This window comes from Plectropomus leopardus, chromosome 15, assembly GCF_026936395.1.
Source record: "Plectropomus leopardus strain MGB_pleo_1.0 chromosome 15, ASM2693639v1, whole genome shotgun sequence".
NCBI classification, from domain to species: Eukaryota; Metazoa; Chordata; class Actinopteri; order Perciformes; family Serranidae; genus Plectropomus; species Plectropomus leopardus.
Window position 1 is genome coordinate 19086405 of NC_142190.1, and position 18511 is coordinate 19104915.

The 18511-nt window shown below is 36.3% G+C and overlaps 2 protein-coding genes across 2 annotated transcripts; both read left to right on the plus strand.

Moving 5' to 3' along the window:
* Positions 1 to 2517: 2517 nt before the first annotated feature.
* On the plus strand, positions 2518 to 5169 carry mrps17 (mitochondrial ribosomal protein S17). Its single transcript, XM_042499734.2, has 3 exons — positions 2518 to 2672; positions 3156 to 3284; positions 4634 to 5169. Exons 2-3 carry the CDS (start codon positions 3177 to 3179, stop codon positions 4955 to 4957), a joined length of 432 nt encoding a protein of 143 aa, XP_042355668.1. The 5' UTR covers positions 2518 to 2672; positions 3156 to 3176; the 3' UTR covers positions 4958 to 5169.
* Positions 5170 to 6439: 1270 nt separating this feature from the next.
* LOC121952441 (protein NipSnap homolog 2-like) lies at positions 6440 to 15687 on the plus strand. Its single transcript, XM_042499125.2, has 10 exons — positions 6440 to 6637; positions 8278 to 8405; positions 8562 to 8607; positions 8723 to 8817; positions 11099 to 11169; positions 12236 to 12376; positions 12500 to 12531; positions 13097 to 13191; positions 13542 to 13625; positions 14146 to 15687. The coding sequence occupies exons 1-10, from the start codon at positions 6546 to 6548 to the stop codon at positions 14208 to 14210; spliced, it is 849 nt and encodes a 282-aa protein (XP_042355059.1). The 5' UTR covers positions 6440 to 6545; the 3' UTR covers positions 14211 to 15687.
* The last annotated feature ends 2824 nt before the right edge of the window (positions 15688 to 18511 follow it).

The window sequence follows — 18511 nt, forward strand, 5'->3', positions numbered from 1 at the left end:
TAAGACCAGATTGGTCTGCCTGTGGTTGGTTCTGAGCCGCAGCCAATTCTTACTCAGGAACAAGACTGTTAACGCTGTGGTATGAATGCATCGATGTTACACTCTCCCCCCTTTCAGCAACTTATATCTGCTTTAGCTAAGATCTCAAGGAGTCCCTGTCATTGCCATGGATAGATACATAAGTACTGACTATTTTGTGTTCCCATCACAGAAGTCTGGAAAAAAGTAGTGCTGCAAGTAACAACTCTTTTCATTGTTGATTATTTTGTCTTTTTATTCTCATATATTGATCAGTTGTTTGGTCTATAAAATGTCAGAAAATGGTGAAAAATGTAGACCTGTGAGAGTGATTACATAGATATGAATAATTTGTGAGGCTTATTCCAGCCATGATCAGGTTCATATTTCCTGTATACATCCTGGTTTCTTCTCCAGCTAGCATTATTTGGCTTTCTGATAAACAGAATATGGTGTTTACATGCTCAAACACATAAACAGGATACTCCAAAACTTGTTCATAAATGGGTTTTTCATGTTCATGTAAACATACTCAGTGTTTCTTAAAGCCCAAGATGACGTCCTGAAATGTCATGTTTTGTCCACAACCCAAAAATATTCTGCTTACTGTCACAGAGGAGTAAAGACACAAGGAAATATTCACATTTAAGAAGCTGAAATCTGAGAGTTTTGACTTTCTATCCCAATAACTTACTCAAATTGATGAATTGATTATCACATTAGTTGGCAATTAATTTAATAGATGGCAACTAAACACTGTAGCTCGAGAATTTAAAAAAATCAATATCTAACAAGACACAACAATAAATGGAAGATTTATAATATTCCACTATTGAAGGATGCATTTTTTTTCTCTATCCTGTTATCTCAAAATCAGTTGTTGACGATTGCTTAAGAGAACTTTGGACAGTTTTTTCAAGAGAATATAATAATTATCTCGTTACCAATATAATTATATCAAGATAACAAGATAAAATTATAACTTCCTTAAAATCAGTCTTTCTCATTTAAGGAGAAGACTCTCAGGGAAATGTATTTCAGTGATCATACTGCTACCTTTGGCTATACAGATGGATATCTTACCATTTTATTATAAACTGAAATATCGACACAAATACTAATTAAACTGTCAGGACATCTTGTACAGACAATCATGGTCCCCAGAGGAGGAATCCTACTATTACCAGGTCAAACTGAAAGTTGTGTTAGCCACTCTACAGTGTCTGTGCACACTTGCATGACAAAACAATAAGTAGAAATAACAAGAATATTTACTCGATATCTTGAGAAAACAGGATTGAAACAATTATTGCAACCAGGGTCTCCCAGCTTCTGCACCAACTTATTTTACTGTACATATTTAGCTTTTTTAACTGTTACTGCACCATTATGAGTTTTGATGTTGTTCGGTTGCTGACTGTTACCTACTTTCTCTCTCAGGACGACATGCTTTCAGAGCCTCTCACGTCTCATCAGCAGCTCTGGTGCATCAGTTACACTTTGTCTCACAGGGTAGTTTTAGGAATCCATTTGCAGCTCAGATGTCACACAGGCTGCAGTATGGTAAGAAAACATCACACTTGACCCGATGCATTAAAGGTTTCCCCTCCATGTGTAGGAGGTGATGTCTGCTACCATCTAGTGGCCAAAATGAAAATTTCATCACACAGATGAGAGCAGCTCGGGGAAAAAACTGTAACTTTAGTTTTGTTGAAAAAAGACAAACACTTTTTTTTCGCAGTAACCTTACAACCTAATATATTTAAACAAGTTAACTTACAGCATATCGTCTGCCTTCAGTTCCAGGGGCAAACATCCTTTGATGATGATGATTATTTTTCTACATTACAATTTCTTAGCTCTGGATGCTCCTTTTATTTATGGAACAACAAACAAGCCATGTAAATGAAAACCATCAGCTGTACGTGATGCAAAATATTAAACAATACAGGTAATATAGAATATGACATGTATTCAGTATCTTATGACAGTAGCGGTGTATTTCAGTGGTTCTCAATTGGTGGGCTGCGATCCAAAAATGGGTTGCAGGTCCCTTCTGAATGGACCATGAGGGACTCATGAACGTGTCAAGTTTGTAAAAAACAGCACCAAGCAAGAACAGTGAATTTCCTGCACAGAGCTTCTGTATTTTTTTTCTCAATTTATTTTTATTTCTCGGTGTTCTAAGCCAGCTTGTTGTTTACTTTTTGTGAAATCAAAATGAATACATGGTCATTTATAATATGTGGACCTTAAACTAATGACTAAGGATGAATCTGGACTGCAGGACTGAACCAGTTGGGAACCACTGGTCTGTTCCATTAACACAAAATGTATAAGCAATTATCACAGTATAACAGAACAACCAGCAGTTCATGTATATGTATTTACACACAAAACCAAACAAAATACCCAAACAAAACAATGGTCTTTTTGTTTTAAAATGTTTTATGGAATGTTTTTCCTCGTGAATAATAAACTTTGCAAATAATATGTAAAAGAAATCCTGTAAAAAAAGAAAAAGATATCAGCTCTGCGCGCCATGTCCCTCGTGCCTAGCCGTAGTTTACGTCATCAATGTATGCCGACGTGAGCAGCATGGAGCAGCTGAGGCGTTTTTGACCTTCCAAAATCATTTCTTCAAAGTAGTTTCGGTGAGTTAATTCTGTCTTTACACCGAGCTTTCACTGTTTATCTTTATAAACATCAACTAAAGCCGATTTAGATTGTTATTCCTGTTTCTGTTGAATGAACGCTGCAGTAAAATGAGAGCTAGCATTAGCTGCAGCGAGGCTAATTGTAGCCCTGTTTGTCATCCTCCTGTAAGCAACGTGAATTTGACAAAACGGTAATGTTATTACTTTTGCAAAAAAAATTTAGCTTTAAATTGATGTGAATACCGATGATACAAAAGTCAGCTCAAAGTCTGAAATGTGTGTTTATCACGCATTTAACTAGACTATGTAAACTGTTATCCTTCGCCATTGATCCAACGAAATCGCAGTCATTTATTGTGTGATAGAGGCCGGTTATTATGACCTCCATTATCATGACATTTGCAAAAGAGCTGCTAAGTCTCTAGCTGCTCAACATGTGTCAGATAAAGTGTTAACTTTCCTCGTCCTTCTGTTCCACAGGATTGAATACAGCTCTCCACCATGTTGGTCCATGCTAGATGGATCATCGGCAGAGTCATAGGGACCAAAATGCACAAAACTGCCAAAGTGAGAGTCACAAGGCTGGTGATGGACCCTTACCTGCTCAAGGTGAACTTTTTAACAGTGATCATTCACTGCTGATGCGTACAGGAAGGACAGGTGGCATGAATAAGCGTACTTTACTAACAAGAGAATACCAGATATAACTTCAGTCTTATTGTCATGTTAATTTTACTCTGTCACACATAAAACACAGAGAGGGACCGTAGAATGATAAGGCTGGGGTAACGTTTGAAATTTCATAAAACTGGTGCCATCACAATACCTGAGGTTTGGTACAGCTGCCAAAAACAATCCTTTAATTACATATGCCACTAAGGATAGCAAAAAAATAAGAGAATCAATATCAAAACATAAGAGTTGATATGCTTTTATTTTGAACTAAAAAAGACACACACACACACACACACACACACACACTATATATATATATATATATATATATATATATATATATATATATTCACACATACATAGATACTTGTACATATGTGTGTGTGTGTGTGTGTGTGTGTGTGCGCGTTTGTGTATTACATATTTATTGCATTAATTAAAAGACTAAATAAATACGTTTTCAGCTATTCATTGACCTCACGTCTCTCATAGGTTTTGGAAGGATACGCTACAATTCTGAAGAATAGTTTACAAAAGCTGCAATGCTTATTTTCTCTTGTGGAGAATTGTGTGTATTTAAAAACCCTGCAGTAGAAGATCTGAGAGCTCATGAGGGATTATAAAATTGCAGAAAGGCTGCAATGTAAAAGTGAATACATTTGATTGGAAGTAATATTGGGAATCTGTATGAACGTATGTTTGGCTGTAAGACAACTCATACAAGTGCTGATAGAGAGGAGGTATTTTTAGCTGCCTCTAGTTTCCACACAACAACCACCACGGCAGCTACGGCTCCTGTTACTGTTCATAACACTACAGCCGCTCCTGTGTCTGTCTGTAGCTGTCTGAACCATGTATTTTCTCTTCAAGAGGAAACTTGGAAACACGGTGCACATTTTATGATGTTTTAACTTTTAAAGACTTGTTGTTTACAAATGTGAATTTTTTTTCTTGCTTATTTTTGTTCCTTTTTTATAAATTAAATACATCGGGTTGTTTGGTGGTCAGTCAGACTAAGTTTGCTGTTGGGCTGTAGTAACTTGTGAATTACATTTTTTTGACAAATAATTATTACTCATATCAATCAGTTATTAAAATCACAATAAATAATCTTATTGAATTATTGCCGTAATAGCCAAGAACATATTAATTTGCCCACTTTGCTTATAATTTTTGAATGTAATTAAAATTCTGCACAAGTTGTTGATTCATGATCATCAGTGACTGATTGCTGTACACTGACTATGTATTTAAATGAGTGTAATGTTGTTTCTTCCTCATAGTACTACAACAAGAGGAAGACCTACTTTGCCCATGATGCTTTGCAACAGTGCACTGTGGGAGATGTCGTCCTTCTCAAGGCTCTGCCTCAGCCCAGGTCCAAGCACGTGAAGCATGAACTGTCTGAGATAGTGCATAAAGTCGGCCGGGTGGTCGACCCACTGACAGGAAAGAGAGTTGAAGCTAGTGAGTATATGGAGCCTCTGACTGACCTTCAGCTCAGCCTGGGAGAGGACGCGACGTTATCAGAAAAACTGCAGCAGCTCAACATCTCTGCCGCCTCCAGTGGAGCTGAATCCCCACCAGCACAAACTCCATCTTCATGATGGAAAACGGCTGTTTTTTCAGTAATGTTATCTTAAATGTCACTCTGCAATTATGTTTCTGTTTCAGGTGTTAATGTAAATATAAACGTATAAACCTGTCATCAGTATATACAAATGAATGTGGAAAATACATTTTCTTTGCTACCTGCTCAGGTAGTTTTGAATGAAAGACACATTTTTGAGGAATTTACAATAAAATGACAATAAGAGGGCATGGTGTCTTTCACAAACATGTATGAAATGTGGGAGTCATTACTCAGGGCCCCAGTGGAAGGGAGGGTCCCCAAAAAGCCTGGCACAGAAAGTTAAGCTTTGTTTGCAATTTTCTAATTCAAAGTAATTAGTGCCATATCTAAATTAAAACTGGCTAAAGAATTGGTATAAAAAATATTGGATTCTTCTGGGGCTTCTCTTACCCTTTAAGGCACAAAGTGGTTAAATCTGCCCAAGCAATAAGATCTATTCGTAAACACAGCTAGAGACAAGCGTGGGACTCGGCAAGAAAGGAAAGTGAAAAATATTCAAAAAGTGTGAATTGTGAGAATTTGGTGCTACGCCCCTGCATGGTGCTCATATGCGTTTACTGTCAGACCTGAGATCTATGATTGAAAGACTTTACAGTATCATTATAGTATCAAGTAATATTAAAATATTGCTACTTTTTCTTTAAACAAGGGATGTTTTTTTTCATAAATCAGCCAGTCATTGAAATGTTCATGTGTGTTTGATAAAGCACAATGAACTTTATGAAAATGTATGTAGGCCACTCTTTACTTTGAACCCTGTGTAAGTTATAGTCAGTTTAGTTTGAAATAAATAGTATTTAGAAATCGAAGGAAATTAGAAGTCAATAAAAGCTATATATCAGTCATGTGTATTGTTAAAAGCCCACAGGACAGTTCATTTTTCATGTGAGGGGAGGGCGTGGTGCTAAAAGGTGGAGGCATGTCAAATACTTTTTTAGACACCAGAGAGGGACTCATGATTTTTAGTCTGATTTTTATTCTAAGTTAAATTTAGTTTCCCTCTGCTTTTTAAAGAAATGGGCAATGTTTTCTTTAAAAGTTGCTAAAAATAGATGATTTATCAAAACCAGAAAGTAAAAACATATATATATATATCGCTATTAACACATGTGGGACTAATGCTTCCATGAAAAATCTGAGCTTCAAATATTGATATTTAATCAAAATAATTTAAAATTTTGCCAAATTCTTTTTTTTCTTTTTTGCAATTTCAAGAGTTTTGTACATTTTTGCCCTCAACTTTTAATTATCAAGCATCAAAGAACACGTTTTCTAAATCTAAAAACTAATTCATGATGAAAGGAGGGTCTTGCATTTTCCCCAAGTCAGTCAGAGAGGCTCAAGGAAAAACATTTGTCGCTTTGGGAAGAGTCAAAAAACCAAAACAAAACATGGTGTACCACCCCAGCCACCCATCTCTCCTTATAAATAAAGAACAGTCCCTAAAAAGTAAAGACGGGCTTACGTTAATGTAAGTAACGTCAGCTGCACCGGGAGCAGCCCGGACTGCGGCTGCAGCCGAGTCAAACAACCTGCAGCTGATTACAGCTTTCACGGGAAAGATGGCGACCCGAGTCCTTCAAAGAGTGGGCAAAGGCCTGAAACAGACGAAAAATGGGCTCCCGGCGAACGGGCAGGTCACGGTTGTCGTAAGGTCGTGCTTTTGTAAATGTTACTTTTCAGTGCAGTTGTAGAAATGCGGCTAAAATGTGTTTAGCTTACGTAGAGTTTGACGCCAATGACAAAGTCCGGCAGGCTAGGTTGCTAAGCTAACGCTACGCTAACGTCGGGACGCTGGCTGCGTTCAGATCTCATGTAACGCAGCTAGCATTAGCGCCGTAGCTCCAAACTTGCTAACTTTCTGCTAATGCTAATTTTTATCCTGCTACATTACGAAGTTGTAAACCGACTTGTGTCATCACTTAACCTTACGTGCTTCACAATTTTGTGAGTGGAGTTAAAGTTGCTGTGTGCAGAAATAATATGAAAACACAACTGAGTTTCCGTCAGTCTCAAACTTCAAGGTCAAAATGCAATGAATGTCTGTACAACACTTCTTGTTTTGATTAGTGAATGGCCCAGTTTCTCACTGCGGCAGGTGTTGTTAACAGCCAAACTGCGTGAAAACAACCGAAATGCTGCGATGTATTCAAAATGTAGCTAAAATGTGACAACTGTGAATGCATTGTTTAAAACATTGTGTTGTGTTTGGGTCAGCTGGCAAACTGTCAGAGGAGTTCTTCATGATAAACAACAGCAGCGACTGCATGAAGTAGGCTATTTGTTAGCACTTTTGTATGTTTTTTTTAGCAGTCAACGAAATACTATTAAGGAGGGAAGGCTGCTTAGGAGTCCATGCAGACTAATCCTCTGGTTATGTGCAGTATGCACGGCTTATAGCCCTCTCTGTTGTTCTTGGTTGCTTCAGACATCACTGATTAGTATACAGTGCAACCTTGTGTATTTACACAGACCTCAGTTTTATTAAAAGGCACAAGGCAAGGCAGTTTTATTCATAAAGCACTATTAATAACAAGTCAGTTCTTACATCGAAGGCACACTATTAATATGCACAGAGGTATAGGCTGGCCAATACTGGATTTTTTAGGCTGATATTTATATCATTGATATGAATATATAACATTACTTATTTTAATCTCAAACAAGTAAAAATGTCAATAGTGTTAACACTTTTTAAAACTTTTTTTCATAAGGTTTCTTTTTAAAATAATTATAACCAACATATACACTGAGCAAGACATTGTTTAGTTGAAAAATAAACATGGTTTTGCTCTATGGTGAACAAACTATATGACAGAGAGTTTCTAAATGACCTCAAACTATTTTTTTTTTGGAAATTCTTCATAAATGTCTTATTTGAATTTGACCAACACACAATGAGACCAATTTATCAACAAGTCTGATGTCTTATTTGTAGATCTAGCTCAAACACAAACCACATATGTATATTAAAGAAAGCAAGACATGATTTAAGTTTGTTGAACTTGGACACAGTTGTTACAGATCTCAGGTCAGTTTGTTCCAGAGAGCAGGGCTGATCAGAAGCAGAGCAGGTTCAGTTAGAAAACCACCTCCTGATGGCCTGAGATCTCTGACTTGCCTTCAGTCAGAAAGCAGGTTTGAAATGTTCTCAGGAGCTATTTTAGAGACTTACAGAATTACAGCAGAGTACAGGCAGCATAATTATATGCTGCACTAGTTGGTCAGCTTATCTGTTGTTGTTTTCTGTTGCTGGTTGTGTGTATTCAACATTTGTTTGTTGTGTTGCCTTAGGAGCCTCTCAGCTTTCCGTGAGGACAGCTGGTTCAAGTCCCTGTTTGTTAGAAAGGTCGACCCCCGTAAAGACGCTCACTCTCATCTGCTCGCCAAGAAGGAAGACAACAACCTGTACAAAATACAGTGTAAGTGTTGTTTGACTTGCTCTGACTGTTATGGTGATGCGGTTAAAAAGATTACCGACCGTATTATTTTCATTGTTTCGAGATGGATTTAAAATGTTTTTCTCCTCTTCTGTTAGATGGTGTATTATCCACTCACGCTGTGTTGTTTTTTTGCAGTTCACAATGTCAAGCCTGAGTGCCTTGATGCTTACAATGAACTTTGGTACGAAGTCGCTGTCTCTTCTTTGACTTTATTCAGATGTTTTGTCAATGTGCTGAATTTATAAACCGTGCAGATTTTTTAACATATTCTTTGTGTTGTGTGTGTGTTTCATTAGCGCGGACGTCTTGCCTTCCATTCACGCTGACCCCGAATACTCTTGTGAGCTTGTGGGTACCTGGAACACATGGTACGGAGAGCAGGATCAGGCAGGTAAGGGCACGCTTCGAGCTGCAGGTCTGAAGGCTGCCGTACATATATTCATAATGATTGATTGATAGGCCATTCAATTAGGTAGTCTAGATAAAACATAAACTTCCTTTTTCATGATAGAAAATGTGAATTCATAAACACAGACAAGATAGTAACGCTCAACAGATAATGAGTTGACAACAATAGTCTATCACAAATTTAACTAATTTGACATGCCAAACAGCTCTTAGATATGAGGATGTTGCTTATTTCTAGTCTTCATCATTGTAAACTGAATATTTTTTGCCTTTGGTTTGACAAAACTACAATATAAACTAAAATGGATGAGTTGAAAAAAAGAAATAATAGCAATAATGTCAAATCTAAATGCTGAAGAAGGGCCTCTGGCCTGAAACATCTGTGTGAAAATAAAAAAAGTTATTATTTGAGTGCCTTCCGGATCTTTACTGCATTGATATCCACTTTGAGGAATCACTACTAACTCCTAAAAAGTTTAATTGTGTCTTATTAGTTGTGTCTTATTTTTAGTTGGGAAAAAAATCAGCAGAATCATAGCTGACGGAAATTATTGTTAGTTGCAGTCCTATACAATATTTGCAGAAATGATTTAAACTCCTGATTGATGTGAAATATGTGAGACACACACAATCACACAAATCAATGCACATATTACAATATGTCCATTATATTATATGTACATTATACAGTCAAGTTTTCTTGAAAAATGCATCTAATTTTCGCACAGACCTGTAAGAATGCTTCTTTTTTCACTTTGCTGCTGCTGATGGGGACATTTCTCCATGTTTGACTCTGCTGATGTAAAGAGACTTTTCTGATTATTGCAGTTTCTCTCCTCCCTTGTGACACACACCAGCACTTTGACAGCTTTTATATTTTGGTTAATTATAGCTGTGACTGTATTGGACTTTTCCTGGCCGCTGTCCATTTATTCCTTGAGGTGACGTTTTTCATTCCTCAGTTGTAAACTGCCTCTAGTGTTACAGCTCAGTAATATTAGCAGCCTCAGTAAAGATCGCCTAAAGGCTGCATGAATAAAACATGTTCACATGGAAATGATATCCAGTACTATGCTGTGAGAGATTTGTTTTTTTACTTTAGGAAACCCGGTGTGCTCTCTCGGGGAGATAGCTCTCTCTCTCTCTCTTTTAATTTTTAACATGTTAAGTGTAATGCATTTCTTTTTTTAATGGTTAATTTTTCATCTTAATCACTGGTAGATTCATAATATTATTAATATAATATTATAATATTATCATCCTGCACCGTGTTGTGTTTTTGGTACCGATCAGGTCTAGCTGTGTCCAGCATCATGTGAAGTAGCAGAATAAATGCTTTTGTACATGATGGAGGGAACTTTTGCATTGTCTTGTTTTCATTTTACTAAATTACTACACGTGAATATATCATAGCCAGTGTTGTTGTGGAGTTTTGGGTGTTTGTTTTTTTTTTTACTGCAGCATTTTTCAGTCAGAATCTCACATTTTACCTGATTTGACCTGACTTCTGTTGTGTTTGCTCATGGAAATTTACAATAGACTGATGGCTGATACACTCGATCTCATCATGCCAGCTCAGATCACAGCCAATCTAGAGACTCTGCAGTTGTTAAAAGAATACTTCACCAACAAAATGACCATTTGTATATCACTTACTCACCACGTTATGTTGAATTTGTGAAGAAAGCTACTCTTGCACATGTATATTGTGAACGGAAAATGTAAAAAAAAAAAAAGCTAGAGGTTGGCTATTTTAATAACAGCAATACTATTTTGACAACTTGTGCAGTATAATCCAAATCTAATTTTATTTAGTCATATGTGCAGTTCTTCCTTAACATAATTTTTTTCTAAAACATTACAATATAAACCATTTGGCTCCCTAGAAGCGTGCCCTGAGCATGAGCGTGCTTATGAGCTCTGCTCAAGCAGAGTTAAAACGCAAGTGCAAGAAGTGCATGAGATTGTTTTTACAGACATGGTGTAAATTGTAATATACAGAAAATTCATGGGTTTGGGAAGTGATAAATGAGACTTGGACTGTACTGTGCCTTTTTCGAATTATTTGTTTACCATTTGAGAAAAAAAGTTTTCTTTAAAAATCCAAGGTTACATGTGTGCAGTAACTGATATACAAATGGTCGTTTTTCAGGTGAAGTATTCCTTTAATGTAAAATAACATCTTGCCCAAAGAAATATAGGCACATCTAGATACACATTCAAGAGCTGCATTATTTTTGGCTCTTCTGCTCCTTCTATTCTAGTTCACCTGTGGAGATATCGGGGAGGATACCCGGCTCTCACCGAAGTCATGAACAAACTCAGGCAGAATAAGGTAACGGGTGCTCGGGTTAGTTCAGTCTACTGACAGTTGGTGACCTGTAGGCCAACGTTTGTGGCATTGCACCCCTCAAATAAGATCCGCTGACCACTTTTGCACCCATAATGTTTCACCATCTTTGTGTGTGATTTTCCAGCTTTGTGATTTTAGTTTTGGTGCACAGAAATGCTGTCGTACATTGGTAGGTGCAGTTAATGGACCCAAGCACCTATTGTATGTTTGTGTTTTATCTTAGGAAGTTTTTTTTTTTTGTTTGTGGTTATTGTAATTAGGCAGTTTGTCTTAAATTACAAAAGATTGTTCAAAATGAAAATAACTACAATATGTGTAATATGCAAATACATTTTAAACTATTTGGTGTCTTGCCCACATTAATGTTACCCATTAAAGTGGGCATTAACTATTTTAAATCAACAAGTTACTGCTCACAAACACAGGTAGATGACTGAGGTTAATTTCTTTTCTTTATATATATATGTATATATATATGTGTGTGTATATATATATATATATATATATATATGTATATATGTATATATATATATATATATATATATATATATATATATATATATATGTATGTGTGTGTATATATATATATATATATATATGTATATATATATGTGTGTGTATATATATATATATATATATATGAGCAACTGCAAAACATACATTTTTGGCAAGTGACAGTATCAGATATTACTCAAGAAGTTAAGATGTAATGGAATAATTAAATCACTTGTATTCCAGCAAATCGGACTAAATTAGATCATACAAAAGCTGATTGTGCTGTGCATTGGATGTGGATGCTAAACCTCTGAAACAGATGACAGAGATGATTACTATTACTATTATTATTATTATTATTATTATTATGGATGATAGAGGTATTATTGTACCCTAATTAGAAGGAGAGAAGAAGTGATTTTTTTGTTTCAGGTGTGTAAAATATTGATGCACTAAAATGGTCTGAGCTCAGCTGATATTGTGCAACCACTCTAGCTGACTTTATTGACAGATTTACGGACTAATGTGTTGCTGTTGTTTGTCGTTGCTGTAGGAGTTCATGGACTACAGGAAAGAGAGAGGGAAGATGCTGCTGTCTCGTAGGAACCAGCTGCTGCTTGAGTTCAGTTTCTGGAACGAACCCGTCCCTCGTCCAGGACCCAACATCTACGAGCTGCGATCGTACCAACTCAGGGTAACTCTTGGAAATTTATCAGCATCCTCTCGTTATGCATAAATATATTTTTCTCCTCTGCTGTAGTAAACAGTCAGACATCTTATCTTTCACATCTCTCCATTCTTCATCTTCCTATTTCAGCCAGGGACGATGATCGAGTGGGGAAATTACTGGTAAGGCATAATTAAAAAAAAATAATCCTTATTCTTTTTACATGTAGAAAAAGAAAGTCATCAATTTCAGTTTGTTTTGATAGTTATTCAGAGAAGCTCTCGAGCTTTCTCTCAGTGTTGTAGTAAATGAAGAGCTACATTTAGTATGCACATTTTTAAAATTTCCTCACCACTATTTTATTGGTTTTACAGATTGTAGCAGATGAATATGAGTCAACGGTACTTTTTGGCTACGCAATCTATGCATGACACCGACGCATGATAAGCAATATCACACATAATTTTTAAATCTCAAATAATTTACCTATGTACCCCCCATTCAATATGTGTGTTTATGATCAAATCAATAATGACTGGGAAATTTGTTCTGTTAATGCAATAAAACCGAACATGCTTTAAAACAATTCTGACGTTACAACATCAAGATTTGATGTTTTGATTGGAGAGAAATTGTTGGGATATTTGAACTTTTAAAAACCTGCAAATTAGTGCTGATGGTTTTAACTGTACAACCCTTTAATTACTTTGTGTTTTTTATGTAACGTAACTCTCTGATGCTCTGCAGGGCTCGTGCGATTGAGTTTCGCCAGCAGAACCACGAGGCGGTGGGAGGCTTTTTCTCACAGATTGGAAGTCTGTACACAGTTCACCACTTATGGGGTTAGCATTTTCTTCAAGTTTATGTTCATAATCTGCATTTTAGGGATATTTACAAATGCATCATTGTATTGCAGATAATTGCATAAATGTCTTTAAAATGTATGTACCAGTGCATATTTGAAGTCCCCTCATGTTTTTCTCCACAATTTTCTGTGTTGCTATTCAGATAACGTATTGTGTACTTTTTAGTTGATGAAAGTGATAAATATAACTTAATTATCCAACTTCTAATTAACTTGTGCAAATGTTTCAGAGCTAAGAACTTTTATAAGAGTGGATATTAAAGGTATTATACTTGGATTTGAGTCAAAATTGTATAAATCTAACATTATCTTTTTATTTTCTTTCAGCTTACAAAGACCTTCAGTCCAGAGAAGACACCAGAAATTCAGCCTGGCAGCGTGAAGGCTGGGATGAGGTTGTTTATTACACAGGTGAGTCTTAGTTCGCTGTCTTATTTCTGCTTTCTTTGCACTGGACAGTATTACCAAACATTAACTTTGAGGAGAATCGTATCATGATTATGGTATGATCTCCACACGTTACCATTTTTCTAAACTCTGTTGTACAAATACGTGATTCCCATCAAACTGAAATGGAAAAAAAAAAAACAACTAACAAAATATGTTACTGATGTTTTCATTTGTACAGTTTGTTGTAGAAAGCATCAGTTTGTTTAACATAAAGAAAAACAAACTTAAAGAAACAACTGTGTTGATATCAGGTCATTATTCTCTCATCCTAAAACTAGCCACAAGTTTGGCATTTAGGTGGTCTTGAGGCCTCATTGAACATAGGACCTTAATGATTTCAATGCAGAAAAAATAAAACAAATTCATGACTTATTAACAAAATTAAATAAGGTTGGCTGTTAATTTGTTTTTTTTTTTGTTGTTTTTGTGCATGCAAACAATACTCCATGACACTGAAATCTGTGGTTTCTTCTCCCCACAGTCCCTCTCATTCAGCACATGGAGTCTAGAATAATGATTCCCATGAAGGGTTCGCCCTTGAAGTAACCACAAACAGCGGGGGAACCTCTCAACAGCCACTGCAACTGTCGCACTGACCTGTGGAGAGTGTAACCAACAACCATCGGAGTGTGCACTGCCAGGGAAATCTGCGTAACATCCACATGCTGTTTCTGTTTTTGTTTTTGTCTTTGTTTCTTTACTCCCCTTTTTTCTGTTTGGGACTAGAATGTCTTATTTCAGGTGACGAGGTCAAATCACCAAAACCGCATCTGTTACAGCAGTTACTGTGTTACCGATCCATGACTTTGTGTAGACAAAATATAATTTAACATGCCCCTCCTATTGACTGTCTCCATCTTTCAAAGAGTCCAATTACAAGAGCCTTTGCTTATTTTATATGATGATATTAAAACATCAGTGTTTGAGTGACGAGATACCAGGAAGAGGTCACAGGGTCCGAAAATGTGTGGCGGTCTTTCAGAAAAATGGCTCATAATCCTTGTTACACTAGCAGATAATAACACAAAGAACAGTATCTGCCTCCAGTATCTCATAACAAAAACACGGTCAGAAGCTCACAGTATGATTATGAATTGGATAAGCTTCTTTAAATGTTTCAGCTGATGGTCAGTTTTGCAAAGAGGAGCAAGCTGCTTACAAATGACTGTTTTAAAATAAGACGATGAAGCTGATTGTCAGAGATGTAGGCCTGCTTCGTACGGCCACAGTCAGACTCCAGCTTTATATTCAGTAAAGGTTCACCAGGTCTACACTCATTGAGAAAATGTGATTTTATGTTTACATGGCTTTAATCCCGCCAACTGATTAGGGTGCGTTCTCACCATTTCTACCAGAATCATTTGGCTGGATGAAAAGGTTCATAACGACACTGGTACAAAGACGCACAGAAATAAAAGTTCACAAATTCACCACTGAGTGTTGGACTAGTCAGACCAGGAAGCTAGACTTTTATGGAGAGCACAGTCTTAATCCCCGCTGGATACGTGATGTCCAGTTCTCAGGGTGAAGTTGTGCTGATTTGCCAAAGGAGTCATTTTCCAAGTTTGTGTCTCCTCCGTTAAACTGACCACATCTCCAGATTCTTACCTAACTTAAACATCATGACAACGTCGGGCTCTTTTAGCTGTGGAGAGGGGGGACAAGATGATTGAAAAGATTTTTTTTTCTTGCAGAACTAATCAGTATCTACAAACTGCTGTACACTGACTGGTTTGGCCTGTCCCGCAGTCAAGCAATTAATGCCAACCGGGTGATTGTGTGCTTAAACTGAGATTAACCGGGTTTTTTAAATGGTCAGATTGTAGATAGTACATAGTGGGTTTATTGACCAAGCCAGAGATCTGGTCGATCCTGTATCTGTCAATGACGTGGGATATTCTTAACTATCTTGTATCACATGGACGGGAGAGGAGTAATATCTCAACGTGCTAAATGTAAGTTGCAGTGCTTTAATAAGATTAGTTGTACATATTGAATAAAATTCTGATGGGGGGAAAAAAAACTCCTTTTGTCATGTTTTGTTTGAAATGGTAGTGCCGTAAAGACATTTGGTTTTAATTATTTAACTTTATTGAAAAGATAGTCAGACATCATAGAAAGCACAAATTGTCAAAAAGAGAAGTGAACTGAACAATAAAGAAAAATCAAGCAAACATTTTGTATAAAAAAAACAAAGAACACTTCAAAATCATGTAGAACACCAATTACCACAGCAGGTTAAAGTGATATATGATCAATATAATTTTCTTGTTACATATTGAAGAGACTTCATTAAACAAAAAAAGAAAAAACAAACAAAAAAAAAACCAAGATCATGAGGTTTATTATAAAGTTTAATGAGTTACCATTGCTTTCGAAATGATCAATAGCATCTTTGAGATTGAATCTCACAGTGGGACCAGCATAATTTAAAATATATCATTCCAGATCTGACAAAAACTCAATAGGTTGAGTACAATTTTAAAACAAAAGTATTGATGTTTCAGGTTCAGTTTTACAACATGTACATTTTTTCATCTACATCAGCAAATCTTACAAACCCACAACATTTTAATGGTAGAAATTGTGCAAAATCTTGAAATGAATTTCTCTAATCTGGTTTGAAATGCATAATCTTCAGAGGCACAGTCACGCCCTCCGCCATTCAGTATCACATAAACAGGGTACAAGGTAGATTTATGTCTCTTTTTTTTTTTAACGTGGTTTAATTGTGTGTAAGATCGATTTCACTTAAGGCTAGATTGTCTGTTTAGGAGAAACACATTGTCTCATATGTTTATAAGTACATATTGAATTTTTGATTTCTATCTGTGCAGTTCAGATATTTTCATGATATTTCCATATCAGACACTCGCAAAGCGGACGTAACATCCTCAATCGGCGCGTCGTCTTGGGTGTGACTTATGCTGCCTTCAGGTTGTGTCGGAACTCTCACAACCCTAAAACGTACATGACAGATGCAAATGTATTTTTCAATTGATTATCCTTGAGAACGGCAGTTTTCCTCCTAAATACCTCATGTAAGCAAAAAGTCCATCAACAGCTCAATGTAAGAGAAACATAACATTTGTTGCATTTGTATTGTATATGTATTGTAGTAACAGTTTGGATTTATTTGTAGAACATAACCACAACTTTAATAAAACACCAACTTGCATGCCATCGCTGCAAGAGTTAATGTTATATTTAACCGGTACATCAACCAGAATCACTGCTGTTAAGAAAATGAACTTTTTTCACTTTGTTTGTTATACTTTTCGTGGCTGCACTGATGCTGTACCTCTGGCTCACCTTGACTGTGGTCTTGGTTGTGCTGTTGCTGTGGTCCTGTCTGAGGCTGTGCCTGTGTTGTGGGCCTTGATTGCGCAGATGCTGTGATCCTGCTCGACGCTACCTTCCACTGCTATTATTATGCATCATGCCTCCACTGTTAATGTACACACGGTACTCTTATCAACACCTACAATATTTGCATGTAACATCATGTTATCATAGAGTGCATTTAGTAATTTTACGTGTATCACTATTGTTATATGGTATGTTATTGTTACCAATATTGATGTGTATCTCTCCCCCTCTCTCTTCTCCTCTCTGTTTCTCTTTTCACTTTGTCATTACTGTAATTTAATTGTTATTTACTACATCTATTGCACCTCTGTCCGTCCTGGATGAGGGATCCCTCCTCAGCCGTTCTTCCTGAGGTTTCTACCATTTTTTCCCCCTTTACGGTTTTTTGGGGGGAAGTTTTTACTTAGATGATGTGAGGATCTAAGGGCGGAGGGCTGATGTATGCTGTAAAGCCTTCTGAGGCAAACTGTGTTTAGTGATAATGGGCTTTAAAAATAAAATTGAATTGAACTGAATGTGAAGACCTGTGGAGGGAGCTGTGTTTTTAAAATCTGTTTAAAGTGAGGGGCATACAACTTTAAATGGCTGTTTTTTGTATTTATTTAACCCTGTTTTTTTAAAAAATCACCATAGTTACACCATTTACCATAGCCTGAATCTGTAAAAACGGAAATTATCACTGTAATTTCAATTTTTCCATTGGTGCCCGAAGACATTATGTGGGATGAGATGAGGGCTTCATTTAGAGAAAAATGTAACTATATCTAAACTTAAAATAGTAATATTTCATCAAAATCATTTCAGTCCACGTGTTTCATTTAAAATATTGCAGAAAAGTAACAACAAAAAAACCCCAAAACAAAAAATATATTTGCACTGACTAACCAGCATGCACGACAAGAATGAAAAACCAAGGCTTTTTTCAACTCCAGCATTTCCTCTTTTAACTTTTAACTTTCAGTCACCAAAGGATAACTTTTTAAAATCTTACAACTGCTTTATGGTTCAGAAAGGTGTATTTTCATTCCAAAACATGAGGTTCATGAAAGGGAATGAAACTAAGTACTGAGGTCCCGGTAAGCAACAATAAAATAGGACACTAAAATCTAAAACCAGCAGAAACAACAAATAAATACAATGAAACAATACAATGGCGTAAGATTAATTAAAAAAAAAAAAAGGGCAATGAGTTAAAAAAAAAAAAAAAGTAAAAATGTATATTACAGTACAAGTATTGTTGCCCATGAAGTTTTACAGCTTCTGGGAGGAAGGCTGTTTCTGGAACGTGGCTTGAAGAAAAATATTTGTAGTTTTGGGAAAGGGTCAAGAAAAAGAAAAAAGAAAACAAAACGACAAAGTCACACACCAGCCACCCCCTCCACTGATAAATTAAGAACAGTCCCTTAGAGTTTGGATTTATGTGTTAAATCTATTCTACTGAAAAGAACCGAGAACAAAAAAAAGCTAATTTGAGAAAT